This window comes from Octodon degus, unplaced genomic scaffold (genome assembly GCF_000260255.1).
Source record: "Octodon degus isolate 3935 unplaced genomic scaffold, OctDeg1.0 scaffold00067, whole genome shotgun sequence".
Lineage (NCBI taxonomy): Eukaryota > Metazoa > Chordata > Mammalia > Rodentia > Octodontidae > Octodon > Octodon degus.
In genome coordinates this window covers 10,896,802-10,920,600 of record NW_004524643.1, presented here as the reverse complement: position 1 = coordinate 10,920,600, position 23,799 = coordinate 10,896,802, and the positions used below count along the sequence as shown (strand labels likewise).

Here is a 23,799-nt window from a genome sequence, read left to right as displayed (position 1 = left end):
GGGTCTCCTCAGAGTAGACCTCACTGCTCAGTCACAAAGTGAGGAAACCCTGGTGCTGGGTGTCAAAGGATCTTGTTCTGGGCTTAGTTACCAGCAAGATGGCCGCGTCTGTTAGAGACGTGGGGTGGCTGTCACAGCCCCAGATCCTGGCAGAGCTGGGTGGGGGAGGTGAGGACATGTACTCACCCACCAGCCTTGCCCCACAGAGATACATCTTCTTCAAGACACCGAGGGAGGTGAAGCCCCCCGAGGACCTGCAGGACCTAGGTGTGCGCTTTCTGCAGCCCTTCGTGAACCTGCTGTCCAAGGGCACCTACTGGTGGATGAACGCCTTCATCAAGACGGCCCACAAGAAGCCCATTGACCTGCGAGCCATCGGGAAGCTGCCCATCGCCATGCGGGCCCTCACCAACTACCGGCGGCTCTGCGAGGCCTTTGATGCCCAGGCGGTCAGTGAAGTCGCAGCCACACCACCCATTTCCAGTATAAAGTCACAGACAGGGGCCTGGGAAGACTTCAGGTCAAAACCTTAGGGGGACAGCTGGGGAAACTGAGGTCAAGTGAGGGGAAGATGCCCACCTTAAGTCACACAGGCTCATAGGGCAGTCACAGTTGGATGCCCAATATCCTCCTTGTCCAGATGGGGAAACTGAGGACCTGGTAAGGACAACAACCTCACTGAACTTCCCCAAGCTGCTCCTCTTCCTTCTGGAGCTCCACGACTTTGGAAATTGTCACCCAGTTTGGAAGACAGGGATCTCAGCCTGGTGCCTATGGTAACTCCCAGTTTGGCCAGGTAGAGTTCTCCCCATATCACTGAGGAGGAAACTGAGGCCCTGAGCGAGGCCATGACTGCCCAGAGCTGGTGGATGGCAGAGCCAGTCTCATAACTCGAAGTCCAGTGTTCCTTAGCTGCCTCTGCCCTAGTGCCAGGGAAGAAACTGAAGTTGACAGTGACAGGTGGTCCTGGGTAAGTGTGGCACATGTCTTTCTCAGTGTGAGGCTGTGCCCATCACATAGTCCCTGACAAGCTAGGTGGCTGTGAGCAATCTTCTGGCCTCAGTTTCCCCATCCTGGCTGTGGTGGTACTGATAGGGCCGACCCAGCCTTGCATTTGGTAATTCCATGATTTTTTTCCAGGAGTTCATTTGTTTGTAGAGCATGTGGCCATTGGGTCTCCCCAGGCAGCAGGGGCTGGGGACATTCTGGGAGACTGGGCTTTGCCTCGACTGAGCCGTCAGCCATGCTGACCTGTCATTGGTCTCTCTGGGCAGCGGAAAAACACGCAGAACATCCAAGGTGCCAGGGCCATCTGGCGGGCACTCTGCCATGCCTTCGGGAGACGCCTGGTCCTCAGCAGCACCTTCCGCATTTTGGCCGACTTACTGGGCTTTGCTGGGCCACTGTGTATCTTTGGGATCGTGGGCCATCTTGGAAAGGAGAACCGTGTCTTCCAGCCCAAGGTAAGCCCCCTGGGACAGCTGCGGCATCCCCTAGGAGATCCATCTATCTCATGCAGATGTGCTAGAGCGTGGAAGGGACTGAAGTGGGAGCACCACAGCCACACCAGGGTGGCTCCTCACACGCAGGCAGAGTCCTCAGCAAATCTTCCTCTGTACGTGGCCAACCAAAAAGCCGGCTTGCACCCCAAGGGTTTTATGGCACCCAGCTCAGCTTAGCCACCATTATCACTGTCACCATTCCTAAGGAAAGTCATGCCGAAGGTTGAAGGGGGTGCGTTGCTTGCCCAGTGTCTAGCGTCTCTGTGGCTCATTAGATGTGCTGGTGCTTAGTTCTTGTCCTCCTCATGAACTCGCCACGAAGGTGGCAGGGTTCTGTCTTCGTCAGCGCTGGGTGTCCTAGCTCTCAAGGTTTCGCAGGGGCATCCTGGGAGAGAGGGCAGTGGGAAGTGTCTGTGGCGGGGTAGGATTTTTTCTTCCCCGAATCCAAATTGCATTCAAAGCTACCCCTGTTTTATTAAAATGCTGAACTTCCCACTAAAATGTTTTAAAGGGTTCCATGGTTTCAGGATACTTGAAATCTACTAGACTGGATGATGTCCAGTGGGCTTCCCACCTCTGAAGATGCTGTGAGCTGAAATGTCTTGGACAAAAGAGGAAATCTTTTCTGGATTTTTCCCCCTGTTTGTAGAGAAGCAGCCACTTTGGAGACTAAGGAGCACTTTGCAGCCATTTAGATTTAGATGACCACAAAATGGGAAAATTTTCTCTCTCGTAAGACTTAGGGTTGTGTTTTCCAGTGAGCATGTCATTATAATATTTTAACCACAGACAGCCCCAAAGCAATTCAGAGCTTTGATAACTACAGCTCTTAGTAATTGATGACACCCTGTTGTACAGCATTAATTCATCGCATGAGCGCTAAACTCACAGATAGCAGCCAATCCTCGGAAGGATTATATTAACTTTCCTGGAGATATATCAGTCAGCCGAGCACTTCTGGTCAGAAATATGAGGTATACTGCATCTGTTTGCCAAAGTTATCCAGCAGATGTTTATTGAACAGTACTTGGTGCCAGTCCTGGTGGGCTGTGAGAATACAGAGCAGTGGTTATGATGATAAATGGCCACGTAGTGACTGCGTGGCCTGTAACTGGCTGTGTGCAGGAGCTAGCCGTGCATTATCTCATTTAATCCCTGAAGCAACCCTCTGGGTTTTTTTTCTCTTTTTTGTAATGACTGTATTGAGACATATTTCCCAAATCACAGAATTCACAGAATTCATGAGTTCAGGGACTGGGGAGAGAGCTCAGCAGTCTAAGTGCCTACCTGGCAAGCACAAGGGCCCGGGTTCTAGCCTTGGTACTGAATACCATGCTGGCTCCACCCAGGGCCCATTAAGGCAGCCGCCAAAACTGGGCATGGTGGTGCCCTCCTGTAATCCCAGAGCTGGGGAGGCTGAAACAGGAGGATCACTCGGAGTCTGAGCTGCGTAGTGAGACCCTGTATCAAATACATTTTAAAAAAGAATTCATGAGTTCAGTATTGTTATCCCCATTTTACAGATGAGAAAGTTGAGGTTCAGAGAGGTTCCTCAGTAACTTTTCCTAGGTTATCTCAGCTAATTAGTCAGGGTTTAAGTTCAAGTCTGGACACTTACAGCCACAATACAAGATTGATTATTGTTATTAAGCTATCACCTCTGGTTCCAAGGATGTGAAATTCGATGAAAAATAGAGAAATCTAAAAATATTATTACACTTCATGTTACACATGATTGTGAGGAGAGAAATATACACATACAGGAAACTACAGGAAGAGTAACTAGTTAAGCCAGCACTCACAGGCAGCTTCATAGAGGAGGGGCCTTTGAATGGGGCCTTGACGGGTGAGTAGGAGTTAGCCAAATGAGAAGACATTTTGCTCATTCAAGAATGGGAGGATCTTTTGCTTAGACTTTAATGCCTCTGAGTCCTTGAACTCATTGCGTAGTCCAGGCTGTCCTTGAACTCAAGGCAATCCTCCTGCCACAGTCTCCCAAGTGTTGGGATCGGAGGCGAGGAGGGCTTTTTGAGTCTCTGACATTTACTTGGCGCAAAAAGGAGAGTGGAAGTGATGACTTCTCTCGTCTGCTGCAGTGTCACCTTCAGTTTTAATCCGAGCAGAGGCACCGCTGCATTAACATCCTCCAGGAACAAGGAGCCGGTTGTTAACATTAGGGGGAAATGACACAAGCAGAGCCTTTATCAGCTGCTCCACATGGGCCTCTTCTTCCTGTGCTTCCACCCCCAGCCCAAGATTCTCGCAGGAGAGAGCTGGGAAGCAGGATGTGCCGGAGGTGGCGAGCGCAGGGCTGAGGGTTAGCTCACTGGAGTGGTCCCGTAGCCATCTTTTTCCTCTTCGTTTAGACACAAACCCTAGGTTTTATTGCCCTCTCACTGGAATGTTCTTGTCCCAGTTCCTTATCAGCTGGCAGAGCCCTGGGACAGATGGCCCTGACTCAGTGGCAGCAGACCTTATCAGACTTTATATTCATTCCCTGCAGCCCAAACACGATCAGCAAATTTCCGACAAAGAGATGAGGGTTTGAAAGTCAAAACCGGCTCCAGCTTGCTCATGTGGTTGCCTGGAGGCTGGCTTACTTCTGCTTTGGACTTGTACTTGTTTCCTTTTCTTTATTTTTTCTTTCTTTCTTTTTTTTTTCATTTTTGGTTGTTTTGACACTGGGTCTCCCTGTGTAGTCCAGGCTGGCCTTGAACTCATTGCGTAGTCCAGGCTGTCCTTGAACTCAAGGCAGTCCTTCTGCCACAGCCTCCCACGTGTTGGGATCAGAGGCGAGGAGGGCCAGCAGCCGCCCTGGCTTCCTTCGTGCTTCTGAGCCCAGGCACGGGAAACAGGTCATTGACTGAGGTGCTCTGCTTCACCCCCCAGTCTCCACGGCTCTAACTCAGCCAAGTGTCATGCTGGTCATTGCAAACTGCAAAGAAGGAAGCTTCCTGGCTGCACACTGCAGGGGAAGCCTGAAGGCCCCCACCACAGGCTGTGCAGCTGGCCCCTCGCTCCCTACTCTATTAGTGTCTGTCCTGTCCTTTTTTTCCCTTCTGGGACACCCACAGTTGCCAAGAAACCTCATCCTTGGCCACTGTGTGAACAGACGCTTCTATTCCCCTTTAGTCACTGAAGTGTCTGTGGCCGCGTGGTCTCCGATGAGCCCATCCCAGTGCCCTCTCCTTCTCCTCAGGGAAAGCTGGGACCAGGCCTGAGCTCTGCCCCTGATCTAGTTCCTTCCAGCCTCTTGCCTCCCAGCCCCCACTTCCAATCTGTCACCTGCCTCCCGCAATGCCTCTGATCTGGCTGGAGGGTGAGAGAATTGGATTCAGAGCGGAACTGCTGGTGTCTCAGGCCTGCCAGGCCTGCTCTTGGCTGAGGCAGGAAGAGGAGGTGGGGAGTTTGGTATAAGGACCTCTCAGCCTCCAGGGACAGTCATGTAGTTGTGAGTCTATGTGTGTATGTAGGGGGGGATGTATTTCTGAATGAGCTCTGCTTGTCCTTGTCTCATTGTCTTTGTCTTTGTGTGTGTGTGTGTGTGTGTGTGTGTGTGTATGTATTGTATTTCTATTTGGATGGCCATACGTGTGACTTAAACATGACAGTGTTTCTATGACTGAGAGCATCGCTGTGGAAGTCGGTTTCCCAGTGTCCAGGCAGCTGCAGTGGCCTGTAGTGCCTGCCTGTCTTAGTTACTCTTCTCTCGTGGCTGGGGCAAATACCAGACACTCAAAATGAAGGAAGGAAAGGTTTATTTAGCTCACAGTTACTGGAGGTTTCAGTCCATACTCCACTGGGTCCAAGGCAGAGCAGCACATAGCAGAAAGCAACCTTTCAGGGTGGAGGCAAAGAGCAAGAGCACCAGGGAGGGATGGCAGCAGCTCAAGCAGCTGGCTTCTCTTCCCACCTTACATTGTAATGCAGACTACCTGCCCCAGGGCGGGTGCAGCAGCCACACCCACAGTAATCAATCACAAACTGTGAAAGCCACCCCAAGACTGCATGAGGCTTTGGGAGGACAACTATACAGAAACTATAACCCTGCCCTTGCTTCACTGTCACCCTCTTGTCCACTAAGACTCTGATCCATGTCACCTCCTCCAAGACGCCCTCCCCTGGTTGAATTACATCTCTCTCCTCCCATAATATCCTGCGTTTCCACCGTTGGGCGCCCTTGTCCTTTCCCCACCTTGACCCCAAGTCCCAGAGTTCAGGCAGGACCTGTGTCATCTGAACTCTGTACTCTGCAGCCTAATCCCTGCCTGCACCTCCAGAACACTTGGGAAATGATGAAAGGAAGTGACACCATCAGCTGAGTTCTGTTTCTACGTGGTTTTCACATCTGTGGTTCCATCAGATCTTCACACATACTCTTAGAAATAGGAACCTTCTTAGCCTCATGTTAAAGGTGAGGAAACTGAGGGCTCAGAGAGGTTGAAGAGCTTCCCTAGGACACAGTGGCTCATGTGTGATGCGTCAGGACTCGAACCCAGATGCGGCTGGCTTGCAGCTCTCGGCTGTAGGCTGCAGGGTCAAATAGCTGTGGCTGGGTGCTTGGTCTGTGGCTGAGCAAAGGTCACTACTGTTTTTACCCAGGGCCTCCCAGATGGACAGCTTAGCTGTGTCCCTGCCAAAATGAAAAGCTAGAGCCTAGTGACCCCCTTTTCCTTAAGCTGCAGAGGAAAGGGAAGGGAACCTTCGCAGTTGGACCTCCAGCTAAGCAGGGAACCAGGGATTGGAGCAGTGGAGTACGGCTCTGGGTTCCAGGCTCCCTCTGCGAGGATTCTCTCTGTGCTCGTCAGGGTGGCTTCATTCTGCAGGCCGTGATGGGGAGACGTGTATCGACCACAGTAGGAGGTGGAGTGGGGTGGGGGGGGGCTAACTTTAAAAAGTATTTTTAAAATTACAATTTTAAATTTGTTGACTACTACAGTACTGGAGAAATCCTTGGAAACAGACACCAACTTCTCCCCAGAGAGCTTGTGAAAATGCACGGCTGGGACATGCGATCTTCCAAAGCATTTAGTGTCCACCAAATATCAGTGGTCCTCTGTCTTTCCTCTCGTGCTGCGGGGCCCTCACCCCCACCTCCCTCTCCAAGACCCTCCCACAGCTCCCCAGGCCTCTGGGCTGGCCTCATACCTCCTTCTTACAAAACCTTGCTACTACAGGTCCCCTGCCTTTGAAGCTGTCCAGAGATTTATTCATGAGCTCATGACCTGACCTTTCAGTGAGGTTTTCATTTCTTTAAAATAGGTTGCAGAATTTTTGACTCACAGAAACATACTGTTTTGACCCTAGGATATGTGTGCTTGGGGAGAGGAGAACCCACAGTTTTGCCTTTAGAGGCACAAAAGAATTTGTTGCTTTGTTTAAAAATGTACAAATATTGATGAGTGCGTCTGAGGAGCACCAGCCATTGTCTCGCCAACTGGAGAGCTCTGTTGGCTGTTCTGCCCTTGCTGTCTACTGTGTGTAGTCCAGCGTGTGTGTGGCATTTCATGCTGCTCAAGAGCTGTCCTGGTGATCAGTGACCTTGGGTGCCGGGTGATCCCACGGGCATCATAACATCCCTAACTCTTGCCTACGGTTGATTACTCGCACAGCTCTAATTCGGAAAGAAACATCTTTGTGTGCACAGCCACTCCCTCGTGTTTAATTATTTCCATTGGGGCGATGATTTGTTGTTTTAAAATAATGCATTCCATTCTCCAGTGTGGGTCTGTGCAGATGGTGGCAGGACAGAACCCCAGGATTGAACACCACTGGGTTTTCCTAAAGCTGTGTGCCTTTATTTTGGACCCAGAGTCTGCCAAATGGGCCCCTCTCCATCCCCCACATACTACAATTCTGTATGTGACAACAGGATGTGCAGAGTGGGACTCGGGGTCAGAGTGTTGACATGTCTCCTGACCAGCATGTCGCCTCCCTGTGTGGAAACTCCATGTCCTGTGAACAGTGGGTGGCAAGGGAACTTTCCTCCTTAAGTATTGTGAGGATGGCAGTTCTCCCTGGCAGACGCTGCCTCCTGCCCCTTCCCTCCCTGTAGGGTCAGGTCCCTTCCCACAGCCTCATTTTATAGTGCTTGTTCACTGCCTTCAGCTCAGCCTCACCCTTCTGCCGTCTACCTCCTCCTGCCTCTGCCTCTGCCTCTCCCATTGGGGCACCGGCAGAGGGGACAGAGGGTCACAACTCCAAGTCTTGTAGGACTTCCTTGTCTGCTATGCACACCCCTCTGTAGTGCCCTGTGTCCGCTTCCTGCTACAGCCAACAGTGACAAACCCTTATCCCACACAGCCCAGGAGAGACTGCTCTGAGCAGGACAGATGACCCCTGGAGCCGAGAGGGCTGATTGCGCTCATACACGGAGGAGATCTCACTTTTCCCCCGTCAGGAAGCCCTGTGTCCAAAATCCAGGAATATTTGACTCTGGGAAGAGGCCTGCCCCTGTCGCCCTCAGGCTCCTCCTCACTTTCTGTCCCTCTTTACCCTGCAGTGGGCCCCACACCTTCCCAGAGTGCCTGAGGCTCAGGGTGGAGAGTCTCAGAAAGGGGAGAGTTCTGTCTTCATGGAAATATTGATGTGGCTGCGGTGGAGAGCCTCAGGCTTCTTATCAAGAACAAAGTTTTTCTGGGAGCTAGAGATGCTGAATCTGGAAGCAGATGCACTGTCGTTCGCTGGTATCTTTAGCAACAAAGGCAGAATGCTCCCCTTCACTGCTGATCATCTGAGATCTTGCTGGAAGTACAGAGAGAGAACCTTAAATTCAGGAGCAGCCCTGGGAGCTCACGGGACTGGAGGCCTAGGCCTGCAGTCTTTGCCATCAAGTACTGAGTTCCCATCTGTCCCCCGGGAGCAGGACAGTGCCAGCTTTCCTGCTGGCCTTCTTGCCCAGAAACCACTGCGCAGCAGGGGACTTCGCCGCTGCTGATTCTATTCCTGCCGCAGAGAGCGCACAGCGAGATTGCTCCAGCAGCTCTGAGTTCAGCTCTTCCATGATGTGCTCTCTTTATTCTGGGAGGGAGAATCACGGGGAGCGCTCTGGGCTTGGGGACCTCAAGGCTGGGAGTCACAGTACGGGCCTCATTCTGTTCCCTTGAGGGGAAGGACAAGAAGGATACGAGCAACCCTCCCTGCAGTTCAAAGAATGTTTAATGGGATTTCTTAGCCTGGTTTTTCACTGAGAAACAGTGGCACAAGGCTCTGCAGGCACGCAGGGCCCTGTCATAATCATAGTGAGGCCAGCACCGTGAGATACTCGGGTGGTGTCATTTTGCTGGCAACGACAGCCACCTCTGAGCCTCTCTTCCCCTCTCTTCCCAACAGACGCAATTCCTCGGGGTCTACTTTGTCTCGTCCCAGGAGTTCCTTGCCAACGCCTATGTCCTGGCCGTGCTCCTGTTCCTTGCCCTCCTCCTGCAAAGAACTTTTCTGCAAGCCTCCTACTATGTTGCCATTGAGACGGGAATTAACTTGAGAGGAGCAATACAGGTACTGGGTGATCTTTGTTTTGGTTTTGTTTTTTTACCTTCACAGTGAAACCTGTGTTATTCATTCTCATAGACATTCAAAATAATTCTGCCGACAGATCTGGGCATGGTGGTACGTGCCTGTAATCTTAGCTATTGGAAGGCTGAGGCAGGAAGATCACTGTGAGTTCAGGGCCAGCCTGCACTACGGTGAGATGCTGTCTCAAGTGATAATAATAATAATAATTTTATTAATTTGCTTTTTCTACATCTCATGAGTGTTAAGAAGGATTTCTTGGGGGGGGGGCTGGCTCAAGCACTTAAACAACTGAACTAACCAGAAATCCCCCCTACATCTCATGAGTATTAAAAAAGAAACAGTGACAGGGCAGTATGGGGATGGAAAGCACCTTGGGCTGGACTTGGGACTTCTCGGAAGCATCTTGATCTAGCTCTGGTTCTGCCTTGGAATGGGCCTGAACCATCAGCTGCTCAGCCCTTGGGCCTCTTGCCCTTGAAAGCGGCAGACATCACCAATCAATCACAGCTTTCTTTCCTGCTGAGAGTGGATGCAGCCCCTGAATCCTCTAGATACCATTCATCACTAAGGTGCCTTGATCCAGCCCTCTGTGGCTTCCTGTGCAGAGAATAGATTGCAGAGGTGATCAATGTCAGGGAGCATTCAGTGAACCTTTGAAGATGGTGGTGGTATTAGTTATCCAAGCCCCAGGGTTCCCATTAAATTTAATAACTAGAATAAAGAATGCTGTATAAGAGCAGTTTCAACGGGAGTTGGTTAATTTTTCACATAGTCCGAGTTGGTACAGCATCTATACAATCACTGAGACCGTATATACCTTGGTCAAAATTCTCCTTTTGTGAAGGAGAGAATGGGGGTGGTAACTAGCTGATCCTGTCAGAGTTAGTGATTGCCATGGAGTCCTAGGAAAATCTGAAAGCTGCCACCTTCTTCAAAAACTGTAAGTATTGGGCTGGAGAGATAGCTTGGTGGTCTAAGCCCCTGCCTAGCAAGTGCAAGGACCCAGGTTCGATCCCCAGTACCAAATGCCATGCCAGCCACCAAAACCAGGTGTGATGGTGCACACCTGTAATCCCAGCACTGAGGAGGCTGAGACAGGAGAATCACTACGAATCTGAACTGCATGGTAAGACTTGTATCAAATAAATAAGAAAAACAATTTAAAAATACTGTAAGTCTCAGTGATTCATCCTGTGGGAGCAAAGATCAGAGGCTGTGCTGAAAAGAAATTGAGAGGCAAAAGCTACAGTCTGGACTGGGGACAATATCAAGGAGCAAACTGGCCACTAAAGTTACAGAGTGGACAACCTGTGCAGCTGCACAGACCACACTTGCCACCCCTGGTGGAGTTTCATAGAGGAAACAGTACTTCCTCAGGGATGTCACTGAGAGTGTTGAAACGTGTCCAAGAAAATCAAAGGCCCTCTAAGCGACACGAGACACTGATCTCAGTTCAGAAAAGCTCCCCCAAATTCCAGCCTCTACCCAGCCCCTGCCAGTGACAGCCAGACTTGTACCACCACAAACAATTTTGTGGCTGGATAGTTCTGTAATTAAATCTGAATTCTCTTTGTCTGTCATAAGTCACACACGAGCCCGGCATTTTCCAATTACAAGAAAAGTGCCCGTGTAATTTGTTTTTATCAAACTGTTTGAATTTTTTGCATTTCTGGACAAGACTAATCCATATGCTCACCAAAAGAAATACTGACGTTAATTATGGAAACAAATTATAATAAAATTATAAACCTTCCTACCAGAGAGTTCTAGGAAAGTATTTACAACAAATTCACCCTCACTGATGACAGCCTGCATGAGTGTGAGAATAACCATAAGGGTTTCTTTTTTTAGCATAAAAAGTTATTAAGCAAAATTCCTGAATTATATATAATTGGTAAAAATATACTAGCTCTCAATTATGCATTTCCATGAAGACATCCCAATGTCTACTTAATGGTGTTTTGATAGATTACCCTGTGCTTACTGCATTGAATGGGGTGCTTAGTCTTTAATGCCTGATTGCCTGTAACCTGGAAGTGCATAGATTTTTCCAAAAATATCATTGCCATTGTATGAAGCCTTCACTGTAGTGAAAGACAGGACAGGTTATGCTGTAAGAAAGCCTGACCCACAAGGAAGCGTGCGTTTACACAAAAGATAAATTATGGGCTGGGAGCCACTTGTGGCGGAGACACAACAGGGCTGCATTCAAGAGCAGCGGCTCCAGATGCTGCAGGCAGAGCAGCTCCTTCCTTGTTCCATGCCATGCAGCCTCAAAATTGCCCTCTTGCTGGCAGCCACCATCTCCACACAGAAGCAGCTGGGTCCAGTGCGCCCAGCGGCATCTCCTGGCTGCTCCCCATCTCCCCGTGACTGCAGGAAGTGGCCCCAGGGTGAACAAGGCCACCCCATAAGCAGGCAGCTCCCTGTTTCAGCATATTTATGGCCTGACCTGTGTTCCCCTCTAGCCTCCGGTAAATCAAGAATACTGGACATGAAGATTGGCTTTTATGGTTTAAGAGCTCAGAGCCAGGCGTGGAGGCGCAGGCCTGTGATCCCAGCCCTTGGGAGGATTCATGGCAGTTCAAGGCCAGCCTGAACTATGTAGCAAGACCCCAACAAAACAAAACAGAAAAAGAAAAAATAATTATGAACCAATTAAGTCCAGTCCCTCAAGGGAGAAGCCTGCTCCCAGCAGAAGCAGCTGACAGAGTCCTCCTTTGACTGCGACCTTCCTGACTTGACCTGTAGCAGAGACCTTGCCCTCTCTGAGCCTCTAGCCATCTCGCTGTCATGCAGGGATAACAACACAGAGCACTTCACAGACCTGTGCCAGGGCTCCATGGGCAGCGCCTAAGAAGCCCCTGGTTCTTTCCAGACCTGTGGCATTTGGGGTGGTGACCAGGATGTTAATGACAGTGAATTAAAACACTCTGCTCTTATTTCTAGACCAAGATTTACAATAAAATTATGCACCTGTCCACCTCCAACCTGTCCATGGGGGAAATGACTGCCGGCCAGATCTGCAACCTGGTGGCCATCGACACCAACCAGCTCATGTGGTTTTTCTTCTTGTGCCCAAACCTCTGGGCTATGCCGGTGCAGGTACTGCATGCGTGCTGGGGTGGGCATGGGAGTGGGGGCTGCAGAACAGGAAGTCAAAATCTGTCCGGTGACAAGCAGCTCCCTGTCGTCTGCTCTGCGCTTGCCCATGTGACACTCCCAACCCCTTGGGGTCTCCATGGGCTGTGCCCCAGGTCCTCTTAGTGTCCCACACATGCAAGCAGCCAAGCTGTCAGTCTTGATCAGAGAAGCCAGCGTCCTTAAGCCTTTAAAAATATAGCCAGTCTTAAATACTTTAATGAATAATTACATGTGAGACATTTCTGCAGACATTTAAAATTATCTTGTAGCAAATTACTTATTTACACTGCAAAGTCTTCGTGATGTGTCTTTAAACAAAAAGAATAAGTTGCAAAATAGGCTATCAGTATGCTTCCTACTAGACTGGAATATGCATATGTATACATCTACAGAGTCACAGGGAAAAGAGAACCGGATGGCCCCCTGATGAGATCACAAGTGGTTTTTAATTTCCTTATGTGTTTCTAAATTCCCCAGTAAGTGTGTATTATTTTTAAAATAGAAAGTGTGTGTGTGTGTGTGTGTGTGTGTGTGTGTGTTTTGCTGGAGATTGAACACAGGGCCTTGTACATGCCAGGCAAGAGCACTACTAGTGATTTACATCCCCAGCCCTTCTTTTAAAATTTTAGTTAGAGAAAGGCTCTCCATAAATTTCCCAGGCTGAACTTGAGCTTCCCCTGCCTTAGCCGTCCAAGTAGCTAGGATCACAGGAATATACCAGTGCACCTGCACCCCCCAAAACATTAATTTTTTAAAGGCTTTGAGACTGGCCAAGGAGTAGATGCAGCCTCTCCAGGCGACAGGAGAATGCTCCCTAGCTGACCCAGCCTGTCTGCTCTGGAGTTCTTCTTTTGTGGAACTGGTCCCTGTCCTGGGAAGAAATCTCCGCTCTGATGCTCAGGCCAAAAACCCAGGTCCCAGACCTGACTCCAGGGGCTCTGCAGGGTCCACAGAGATGTCCTGGCAGAACGTGTCAGGCTTGGGTAAGACAGACTGGAGCAAACACTTAGCCTCTCTGAGCTGTGATTTCCCTGTCTCTGAAATGAGGACAGTTTCTCACCTCTGAAATCATAACGATGATTCAGTTTGGTAGTTAAACAACAGACTAAGAGGAGAACTTGGCGCAGAATGGGCCCTTATCAAACATCCCTCCAACAGGTGCATGTTTAGTGTGAGGGGCTTTACAAGATCCTTTGCTTCTTGGGAGGCAGATTGCATAAACCTTGTCCTCGAGTGATGGAGGTTGGTCCTCCCCGCCTGTACAACTCAGAGTTAGAAGTTTCTTAAGGGAAACTAACAAGAGTGGCTCAACCTGGTAGAAGCGAGAGAAGACAGTGTAGCAGAGGGAGGAACAGCTCTGTATGCCCTGTACCCCAACCCAGGCTGCCTCCCCCCGACGCCTGACTGCAAAAGCTATGGAAGGGCCTGAGGAGCTCGCCCGACACACTCACCAGCTTGTCATCTACAAGATCTTTCTGTTGTGCCCTCTTGAACAGCTTGTTTGCACAGATTTGCCCATCAGACTCGCTGCATGCTCACCGTTTTAGTACTTACAGGGCTTACTGCACACGCATCATTGCTGAGAATACTAGTTTTTACTGACAATAACTAATAAGCCCATTCCTGGGCTGGCCCTGCCCCAGGCTCTCTCACTTTCATTTAACCTTCACAGCACAGGGAAGGGGCTGGGATTTTTTTTAATCTATGCTGATTACCTTGCATATTTTTCATGAAGTATCATTGGAGCTGTGGGGATTTATGGTTGTTTGTAATAGAGTCTCACTATATTGTCTAGGCTGTCCTGTAAGCTCTGGACTCAAGAAATCCTCCAGGCTCTGCCTCACCTCAGCCCCTCACCTAGGGGCGATAGGTGGGTAGGACCACTTCCAGCATTTTTAGTGCATCAAAGACTGTCCCTTTGTCACTAAGGATTTGATGAGCACACAAGAGTTACTACCAGGAATCGCTCCAAGAGCAGAGTGCAGGGGGCGTTGCTCGGGGCTAGAGCTGCTTGCCCTGGGTCCCACCCACAGCCAGGCACCTCTCAATAACAAGTGTGTGTGTAACCTCAGCCCCAAGACAAGAACTCTCAAGCTGGTCAGGGTCCTTTGTGCATGGTGGATGGCCACAGGACACACGAGGCTTTTCATAGTACCAACATTAGCTCAGGAACCCATTTCTGAGTAAGCCCCAGGGCTCTTCCTGGTTCATTAAATTTTTTACCTGCTTACACTTCAAAAAATAGTAATAATAGCTTTGTAGAGGTGCAGTACTCCTACTGAAAGTGCACAGTTCAGTGGGTGTTAGTATAGTCACAGAGCTGTACAACCATCACAAATTTAAGACATTTTCATTACCCCAAAAAGAAATTCATGTCGTTGCTCCCAGCTCTAGGCAACCACTAATTTATGTAAACTTTTGAAATTCTGCTTCTCAGGCAGGGAAAATAAAAAAGCTTGTTCACACATTGTGCCTGCAATTTCAGGAGCTCCATGGGTTCCCTGAAGCTTACCAAGGACACCAGGCTAAAGAACAGCCATAGAAAGAAACCCTGTATATTCTCACCCAATGAGTACTGGAAGACCAGAGATAGCAGGGTCTAACTCTGTGTTACGCAGGAACCTGCAGCACCAACTGTACCAACCATCTCCTTTCTGTGGCTCCTTTATGACAGAGCTCCCAGGAGACTTTTTACTTGGTTTTAAGAAAGAGGGCTCAGTGTTTTTTGCTGACCTCCACCAATATGCCAGGCACTAGTCTAAGTGTTTATATATCATAGAGATTCCTTTAATCTTTGTGATAGTCTGGCAAAATCACCGTTATGGTGCTGTTTTAAAGATGGAGAAGCTGAGGCTCAGAGAGGTCAGGTGACCTACCTAAGAGTGATGATAAGGGTTGAGCCTGCAGTAAAACCCAGGGCTCATGGCCCCACAGTTTCTGGTCTCCCTGCTACAGTTCACTGCTTTCCTCGCCCATGGATACCCTCTGTTTCCTCATACTTGCTTGGCACATTCAGAGTTCTTGATTTCTGGTATTATCTCCCAAGAAGATCATGCCCACTCCTGCACAGGAGAGAAATAGACTGAGGAGTTTGAGGGTTTGAGAGCAGAGAGGACAAGGAGTAGACAAGCACCAGGATAGAGCCAGGGTAGCTGTGTCCCCAGTGCCTGCCTTGGCACAGCAGTGCCTCGGGGATGGGGTGGGGGTGGGTGATGTGGGTGCAAACACTGAGCCCAGCTCCGGATGCCTGGGAGATTTCTCCATACTGGGGACAACCACAGGGAGAACTTGCCTGTTGGATGAGGGCTGGGCTAGAAGGGGTAGGAGGGTCATCTCTAGGGTGGCCCACATCTAGCGTCAGTTAAACTCGGAATCAGGTGGTGACAGGCGGGTGCTTTTCTGCCCCAGAGCCTCACTAATGCATAGATTTCCTGTGATTAATGGAAATCTCAGCCTCTGCCTACTGGATCCTTGAGGCGACGTAAGGGGCTTCATGCCAGTCTGTTCACGACTTGGGGACTGTAAGGTGACCTTGCCTTCACCTAAGGAAGCCAGCACATCTGTTCTGTATGTAGGTCCTGTATTTAGAGGCACCTGCTTTTGCTAGTAAGCTGATAAACTGTCATCTTGGGGGCAGGGGAGAGTAATTTACACTTCTCCTATGTATGCATAAGCAGGCAGTCACTTACTTGAAGCTAGAAACAGATTGAATGTTCAGAGAATACCTGCCTCCTTGACTGAAAATTAAAGATACCAGGAGCCTGAGAGTGAAAAAGCAAACCCTGAGACCCAGGGCTGCCCTGTCTGGCATATAGACCACCATCACTCTCTGCAGATGGGAATGAAATGCCAGCCTTGGCAGCCAGCAAACAGAACAAACAGGCGGTGCTGCCACTTTCTGCAGTCAGCCCTGAGGCTGCCTCAGGAGGGAAGGCGGGAGGGCAAGAGGATGCTTCAGCCATGCCGTTGGTTACCAGCCCACCGTCCCTGCTTCTGATGCTGCTTTGTCACACCCTCCCTTCCCCATTCTGTCCCGAGACATTTGGGGAACTTGGGCACTGATGCACAGCGCACTTCAGGGCACTGGGGAGGGGAGGTGCCGGGGCCTCCTGGGGGGAGGGCCGTCCATCGGAGACCTGAGCTGGTGCCCCTCCCCAGATCATCGTGGGGGTGATTCTCCTCTACTACATCCTCGGGGTCAGCGCCTTAATTGGAGCAGCTGTCATCATTCTGCTGGCTCCGGTCCAGTACTTTGTGGCCACCAAGCTGTCCCAGGCCCAGCGGAGCACGCTGGTGAGTGTCCACAAGTGTGCATGTCCCTCTTCCCTGTTCCCTGCCCCTCTCCTCCGCACAGTGGAGCTGTCAGTGACCTTCAGCATGGTGTCACCTTTTAGGCCCAGTGTAGTGGGATTAGCAGAGAGGGTGGAGAGATCTCTGTGGGCACAGGAGCTGAGGTGATGTCACAGGCCAGGGCCTTCCTCTTAGGCGGGGAGCTTGGGGGCACAAAGGCACAGGCCCTCTGACTGGTGCTCCCCCAGGAATATTCCAACGAGCGGCTGAAGCAGACCAATGAGATGCTGCGTGGCATCAAGCTGCTCAAGCTGTATGCTTGGGAGAACATCTTCTGCTCCCGCGTGGACCTGACCCGCAGGAAGGAGATGACCAGCCTCCGGGCCTTCGCCGTCTACACCTCCATCTCCAGTGAGTCTGTCCACTGGCTAGACGGGGTATCAAGCTTGGTGAAGGGGTGGCGACAGAGACAGGAAGCTTTGAGATCAGTTGATCTAGGGGCTTTAAGTTGGCTCCAGTCAGCTGAGCCCCAGAAATCAGCGTTCTTCACCCATTTATGCCATATACATGTTGTGTGCTAACGTGCTATGTTTGGGTCCCCAGAAGACGCTCCATCATGGAGCTTTTTTTTAAAAAAAAAAAAAAAAAAAAGCAATTGACAATCCTGCATTCTTCAGAATTTCTATTTTTCCTTTGGATTTTTGAGACAGGGTCTCACCGTGTAGTGCAGGCTAACTTTGAACTCACGGCAACCCTCCTGCTTTGGTCTCCCCAGAGCTGGGATTATGAGCATGTGCCACAGTCCCTGGCTTCTGACTTCTCAGTAAGTCTTACTGAGCTGCCACTGCCTAGGGAAGCTACGAAGAAACTTCCATCTCCTCAGGGCTATGCAAAAGGAAAAGGCAGTTACTACAGAGCTGAAGCTCACGCCTGTAAATCAGCACTCTAGGAGGCTGAGGCAGGATTGAAAGTTCAGTCCCAGCCCAGGCAGGCTAGTGGCTTAGCAACACCTTGTCTCAAAAATTTTTTAAAAGGCTGTGGATGTGGCTTAGTACGAAAGTCCTGCATTTAATCCATAGTACTGAAGAACAAAACTACAAGCCCAAGCTTGAGGTGCTCACAGGTGTAAAGACTGAATTTATGCTAACCAAGGGAGTTGGGAGCGCTGATCCAAGGAAGCGAATAGGCACAAACCAATAAAACTTAAATAGGCGCAAACCAATAAAATCCAGATACACAGATGAAAGCTGCTTTTTAAAGAGCCTATAGGTCTCCTATGGCAGACACTTCCGTTGGACAGTGGACAAGTATTTAAAGAAGTAAAAACCCACACAAGAAAAATGCACCACCAAGAGTGAAAATCAGCAAATTAAAACAGATTTAGTCTCCCCCTACCCAGGCATGATTGAGTAGTCTAAAAGATAAGATAAATATGCTTAATGTGGTTAAAGAGCTGCATGAATGTGTAAAACCCATAAGGCAACACGGGAAAGTGTCAGGGGAAAAGAACAAAGAGAACTCGCTCGAGTTTAATTGAAATTAATTCAGTGAGCAGTGGTTCCCCTGGCCAGAGGGAGGGCATAGGAGGTCAGGGGACAGGGCAGTCCTTGAGCTAGACAGTCTATCACTTGTCCTCAGGGCTTCAAGGACCCAGCCCATAGTGTCACTTCCCAAGAGCAGAGTCTCGATGTAGACACCCAGCATGTAGCTCCCCTCGCCCTGTTCCCTTATCTGCCCAGATTAAGAGCCATTGTGGTCTGACTGGCCAAGGAGGAAAAAAACACAAAAGAAACAAAAACCACTAAATGGGTTAACATAGCTGAGAGGGAATTTGGGAGCTAGAAGACCCATCTGTGGGAATCATACAGATTGTAGCGAGGAGTGGAGGTAGAAATGCAGAAGGAACCTGAGGCCCAGAGGGGAGTTTGTTCCTGACTCACCAGCATGGCTCTGACTAAATCCTAGAAAACCTCTTCATGCTCTTTTCTTCTGAGTGTCGGGACCTAGATGGGATGAAGGTGAATTGGCACACAGTGGGCCATCTGGGTGGGACTGTTGTCTCTTAGCAGAAGATAAGCAGCCCAGAATGGCCTCAGGAGTGGGAAGTACAGCAGGAAATTAGGAGAGATGGCTAATCCTAAGTACCTTCTCAGGGAGGAAATTTAGAGAGATGGCTAATGCTAACCACCTCCTTGGGGAGGAAATTACTAGAGACAGCTGACACTCCAGCCGAAATGGTTTCTTTATGGTGTGCAGGAGGAGACACAGCTGTGGAGGTGGTAGGTGGGGGCATTAATGGACAATGTTCTGGTAATGTGTCCTAGATAGACTCAGGCGGCAAGCCTGTGGGGACCGAGATGGTCCCGCAGGTCATCTGTGTGTTCCTGGTGTTTGTGCTGTGCAGAGAGAGGGTCAGCGAGCAGTGGCCAGGCGTCCACCCAACCTGCAGCAAGTCTGGGAGCTTCTGAGTTCCTTAGAGTAGAGCTGTGGGCGTGGCAGGCAGCAAGTGCTTCCTGGGTTCCTCGCTGAAACATCCCAGGTTCCGCTCTCACCCCTTTATCCTTATGCCAGACCTAGTGGGGCTCAGGCAAGAGCCCAGCACTCCCCAGAAGAGCCAATGTCCTCAGACCCCGGGCCACTTCCACTTTCTCTTTCTCAGTTCCGCCTGCTGTCCCAGGGGCTGGTTTTATTAGCAGTTGCCCCCCATTACATACAGCCCCCCACAAATTCAGGAATCTGCTACAGAGAGCTCTCAGCAGTGAGAACAGATGCACAGGTGGGGAAGCATTTCTTCCTACAGCTGGCAGACTTCCTGTGCCTGTAACAACAGGGCAGGCTCCCCACTGACAGGGAGACAGGGAAAGGAAACAGTGAAGAAAGTGGGGGTATTGGGTCCCCAAGATTCTCATTATAGTAGGCATTGAAGTAGGGGCAACCCTAGCAGGCTGATGGGAGTTACTTTGATCCTCAGAGCTGCAGGTCCATTTCCTGGATTCTGAGCTGCCCTCTGGGATTTGTTCTTCATGAGCCACCTAAAGTTCCCAGGCTCCTATTGATGCTTATCTAGTAGATGCTCTTTGTCCAGTGGGGTGCTCAGGAGACAGTCCAGGGCCAAGAGGACCCGGATGAAGGAGACTGAAGGAGATCCCATGGTGCTCAGAGCTAAGATGATTCTGGAAGGAGCAAAGGGGTCTACAGCAAGCAGGCTCCTGCCCAGGGCCCCGCACCTGCCCAACCAAACTTAGAGGATAAACAGAGCAGCCCACTGAGTCCCTGGAGGGACCACAAGTTCTCTGTCCCATGTAGAGAAGGAAAGGAGGAGCTAACTCGAGGTCTTTTTAAAAGTAACTATATGTTACCTTAATTGTTCATATGTATGGAATATAGTCTTAACAATCTACTATGTATATAAAGATAAAATTGGGGGACTTAGTATGTATTTCTCCTTAGACGTTTTGATTTTACATTTTGACTAACAGAATAACTGCATATTTATGACGCACAGTGTGACAGCTCCATATATACACTAATCAAGTTGGGGTAATCAGTGCACCCACCGCATCTTCACTTTGCATTGATTCGACAGCTCGTCTTTAGTTATTCAGAAAATGTATAATAGGTTATTGTGAGCTGTACCCCCACCACCACCATGAGCTAAAAATTGTGTGAAATAACTCCAACAGGAGACACGAGGGCCACAAGTTCTCTGTCCCATGCAGATGCTAAAAAATTTGGTCTGAAAGCAGAACAGTGGTCACCCATGGTTAGGAAGGATGTGCAGAGAGGGATGGAGAGGGCCTGGAGAGCACAGACCGTGGAACCAAAGGCGCTCGCCCTCTCCAGGATGCATTTCTTTTCCAGATCCTGTGGGAGGGGAGCATCTCCTGGCTGCAGGGCATATGCGTGTGTTTTCGTTTCCCTCCCCCTGGGCTTCCTGCCTTCTGTTACCAGGGACCAAGACATGGGTCATTAGGCTTGGGTGATGGGAATCTCTTGTTCCCATTCTGGCGCCAGTCATGGGGTCCTGGTGACACAGAAGAGCTCTGGAGTCACATTTCCTCATGGGCCCAGCCCAGGGCTGCCTGCTGGGCATCTGTGCACCATTTGGCCCAATGGTGGGCCAGCACAATCAGCCCTGAAGCTCTATCTGATGTCTCCAGTGTCACCGCAAGTTCCGGAGTGTGGGGCCCTGGCAGCAGAGGGGGCTGCAAAGGGAATGGGCACAGATTCCCTGATATCCAACCATCCAAAATGCATATTTCCTCCTGGAGGTAAACAGAGATGCAGATTACAGGGTGGGTGCCCAGTGGGCCCCATGCATGTGCCAAGCAGCAGGGTGCTGGAAGGGATGACAGCCACAGCCCCTGTTCTCTCCTCCAGCCCATTGTACAGCAGAGGAGCCTGAGGCTCAGGAAGGTGAAGGGACGCACTGAGGCCAGTACATGGCAGAGCAGAGAGAGAGGAGCACAGCTGGCTGAGATGGCAGAGATTTGGGCAGAGCAGACTTTTTGCATGCTGGGTAGGATTTCAGGAGCAGAAGATAAAGTGACAAAAAAACTGGCGGGAGGCAGCAGTCACAGTCACTCCCTCAAAGTCAGCTCAGTCCTTACTCCGCTGCAGAAGCGGCATAACTCTAGGGGCTTCCTCTGCATCTGAGGACAAGCTTTGCAGAAGTGACAGACGCATCCTAGGATCAGCCAACCACTGTGCCGCCAGCTCCTTCTGTTCTCTTTGCGGCAGCCATCCTAGAGCCTTCCCTCTGTGCCAAGGCCTGGGCACTAAGCCCTGTCCCTCGCAGTCCTAGGGAACATTTACTGTACCTGTGAGCAGTGGCTGTGCATGTGATCGGGGCCATGGGGTCATCCCAAATGCCCCCCTCTCTTCTGTGTTACTCCCCTGGCTCTGGGTCTTTCATTTCTTTTACTCGTTTACTGAGTGTCTCCCAAGTGCCAGGCCCTGTGCTAGGCACTAGGTAGGCTGATAAGTTGGTCCCAACCTGCAGGGGACTTACAGTTTTCTAAGGAAGCATGATACACATGAGTACCATAAGTGACAGGAACAGAAAGGGGTGTCCTGGACACCCATAAGAGTTACGACTCACTCCCACACTGGTCTTGTAGCTAGTGAGTGGCAGGTCATCCTTGTCAGAGATAAAGCCCAGCGGTGGTTCCAGAGCACAAGCATGAAGAAGCCTGATGAGGCCTGGAGGTGGCAGAGATGACAGTGATTTGCAGAACTGGGCCCGAGGGAGGGGAAGCAGTTGGACCGGCTCACACGGGACTGTGTGCACTGTGTTCAGACCCGGGCGCTTTCTCTGGAGGCTGCAGGACATGGAAGGACTTGGTGAAGAAATAGAGGTTGGGAATGGGATGTAGCTCAGCCGTAGAGGGTTTGCCCAGCAGGCAGGAGGCTCTGGGTTTGATCCCCAGCACTAGGGGGAGAAAAAAGATGGATCTGGGTCTGTTGTCTCTTTCGATGTTCTGGGCCTATGGGTCTGGGCCACATTCAGCCAATGTTCCTGGCCTCATCCTATGCCCTGCAAAGCTAACAAAAATCTCTCCTGCTCCGCCAGGGATGGTCGGGGATAGACAGGCTGGGGCTGTGAAGCCCCATCATAGGAGGCAGCATGGCCTCTCCTCAGCCCAGAGCCTTCAGATTTCCCTCTCTTCTCCCTGATTCACGTCAGCCTGCAGAGAGCACAGGAGGACCTTGAGAGCTAGTGCTCCACCTTCTCCAGCTTCCCTGAAATGCAGTATCTGCCCTTCCTTCCGCAGGTTTCTTACCATACACTGGCCTGGTGTGGTGGGGAGGGTAGCTGAAGAGGGAGCTGTGAAGGAAGCAGCAATGAGCGTGACCTCCCTCGGCTGCCCCCAGCTTCCCAAGGTCCCAGCCACAGCCCTTTCATCTGCCTCCCTTCCCCCTCTGTTGACTTCCATGCCCGTTGAGCTGAAGGGAAATCTCAGTCCTGTGTACTTTAAACTGTGTTTCCCCTCCTGGGGGTGCAACTTGCAGTTAGGCCCAGATTTAAGCTCCCAGGCCCTTCCATGGGCCTCCTACATCCACCCCCTGCAGGGGACAAAGGTAGAGTTAACCAGAGAGGCAAATGCCTGGCTAGGCTCCCTGACCCATGGCTGCTGAAATATTTATCAGCATCTAAGAAATGAAAAGCTCCTGTATTGCACTGCCTGCTGGCGCCCACAGTGTCAGGCAGCATTACTCTGGCAAAGGAAGCCAGGGGGCCGGTGACTGGACCCTGCTTTCATGTTGGTGGGTTTGGTACTATGTTTGGGGCTGGGGTTAGGAAAACCTGACACAGTTGCCGTTTTTCCATCTCCAAAACCCAGCATAATTCCTAAAATAACGCACACCACTCAAAATGTAACTTTTCAATGAATAACTGTTGAAGAATGCTTTTTTAAAATACCTATGTTTTTTTACTATCACAAAAGGGCTTTCGATGTGCCGTGACGGTGGCCTTTCAGTGGCTAAACTTTCCATAGCAGCATCCCTCTGAGACTGCAGCATTGACATGTTCTTCCTCTTCTGTGCTTTGCCTTTTTTGTTGTTGTTTTCTTTCTCCTCCCCCACCCCAAATCAAATCAAGGTGAGTCACTCCATTCTTGCAGAGTTGAAGAGAAATCTGTTCTTGTTCAGCTTTCCCTTCCCCCCCACCGCCCTACAGAGCTGTATGTGGTTTGGGGAAATGGCACAAGGCCTCCTGGTCTTCAGCCCTGGACAGCAGGGTGCCCAGCGCAGCGCCCCACCCACCCATGGGTGCCTGCTGTGCTTGGGAAGGGCCAGCCTGCAGCAGCCCGGGCCTCCCCATCTTCAGCACTGCCTTCCCCAGGGCCACAGGATGACCTGCAGTGTGGCCTTTGAAACAGAAGCAGCCAGTGAGCGCACCCCAGCCCCACCTTGAAGGGCAACCAGAACTCTCGGCTTCAAAGAAACCACCCTTCTAGGAGGGGCCGAGAGAACTGGAAAACCACATTTCATTCTTTAGCATCTCTCTAAGCAGCCAGAGAACACGGAAACTAATTATATCATAAGCGTGCCCCATATTGCTGCATCAGCTCTGAAATGTTCATTTTTTTAATGTATTTATAGCTTGTCTCATTCCTCAAAGGAGTTCAGGCAGCTATAAGAATAAAGACAACAAAACAGCAAAAATATAAATTTTTAAAAATCGTGAGCAGGGAAAACGTGAAGGAGAATAAAATATCGATCGTCACACGTTTTTTCCATTTGCAGAGTCACCCCAGAGGCGGGTTACCATCGTATACTAAACCAGTCTCTCCTGATGGTCGTTTCCCGGTTATTTCATTGCAGATGGGGCTTTTTTTTTTTT

The 23,799-nt window shown here is 50.3% G+C and overlaps 1 protein-coding gene across 5 annotated transcripts in view; it reads left to right on the top strand.

The window, feature by feature from the left end:
* The window catches only part of Abcc8 (ATP binding cassette subfamily C member 8), a 71,420-nt gene that overhangs the window by 10,505 nt on the left and 37,116 nt on the right, over nucleotides 1-23,799 (top strand). For all 5 annotated transcript variants that reach the window (XM_023719418.1, XM_023719419.1, XM_023719417.1 and 2 more), the window contains exons 5-10: nucleotides 207-449; nucleotides 1,275-1,463; nucleotides 8,835-8,999; nucleotides 11,967-12,122; nucleotides 16,320-16,454; nucleotides 16,700-16,862. In XM_023719418.1, coding sequence (XP_023575186.1) covers nucleotides 207-449; nucleotides 1,275-1,463; nucleotides 8,835-8,999; nucleotides 11,967-12,122; nucleotides 16,320-16,454; nucleotides 16,700-16,862 — 1,051 coding nt within the window. The remainder of the gene's footprint in view (nucleotides 1-206; nucleotides 450-1,274; nucleotides 1,464-8,834; nucleotides 9,000-11,966; nucleotides 12,123-16,319; nucleotides 16,455-16,699; nucleotides 16,863-23,799) is intronic.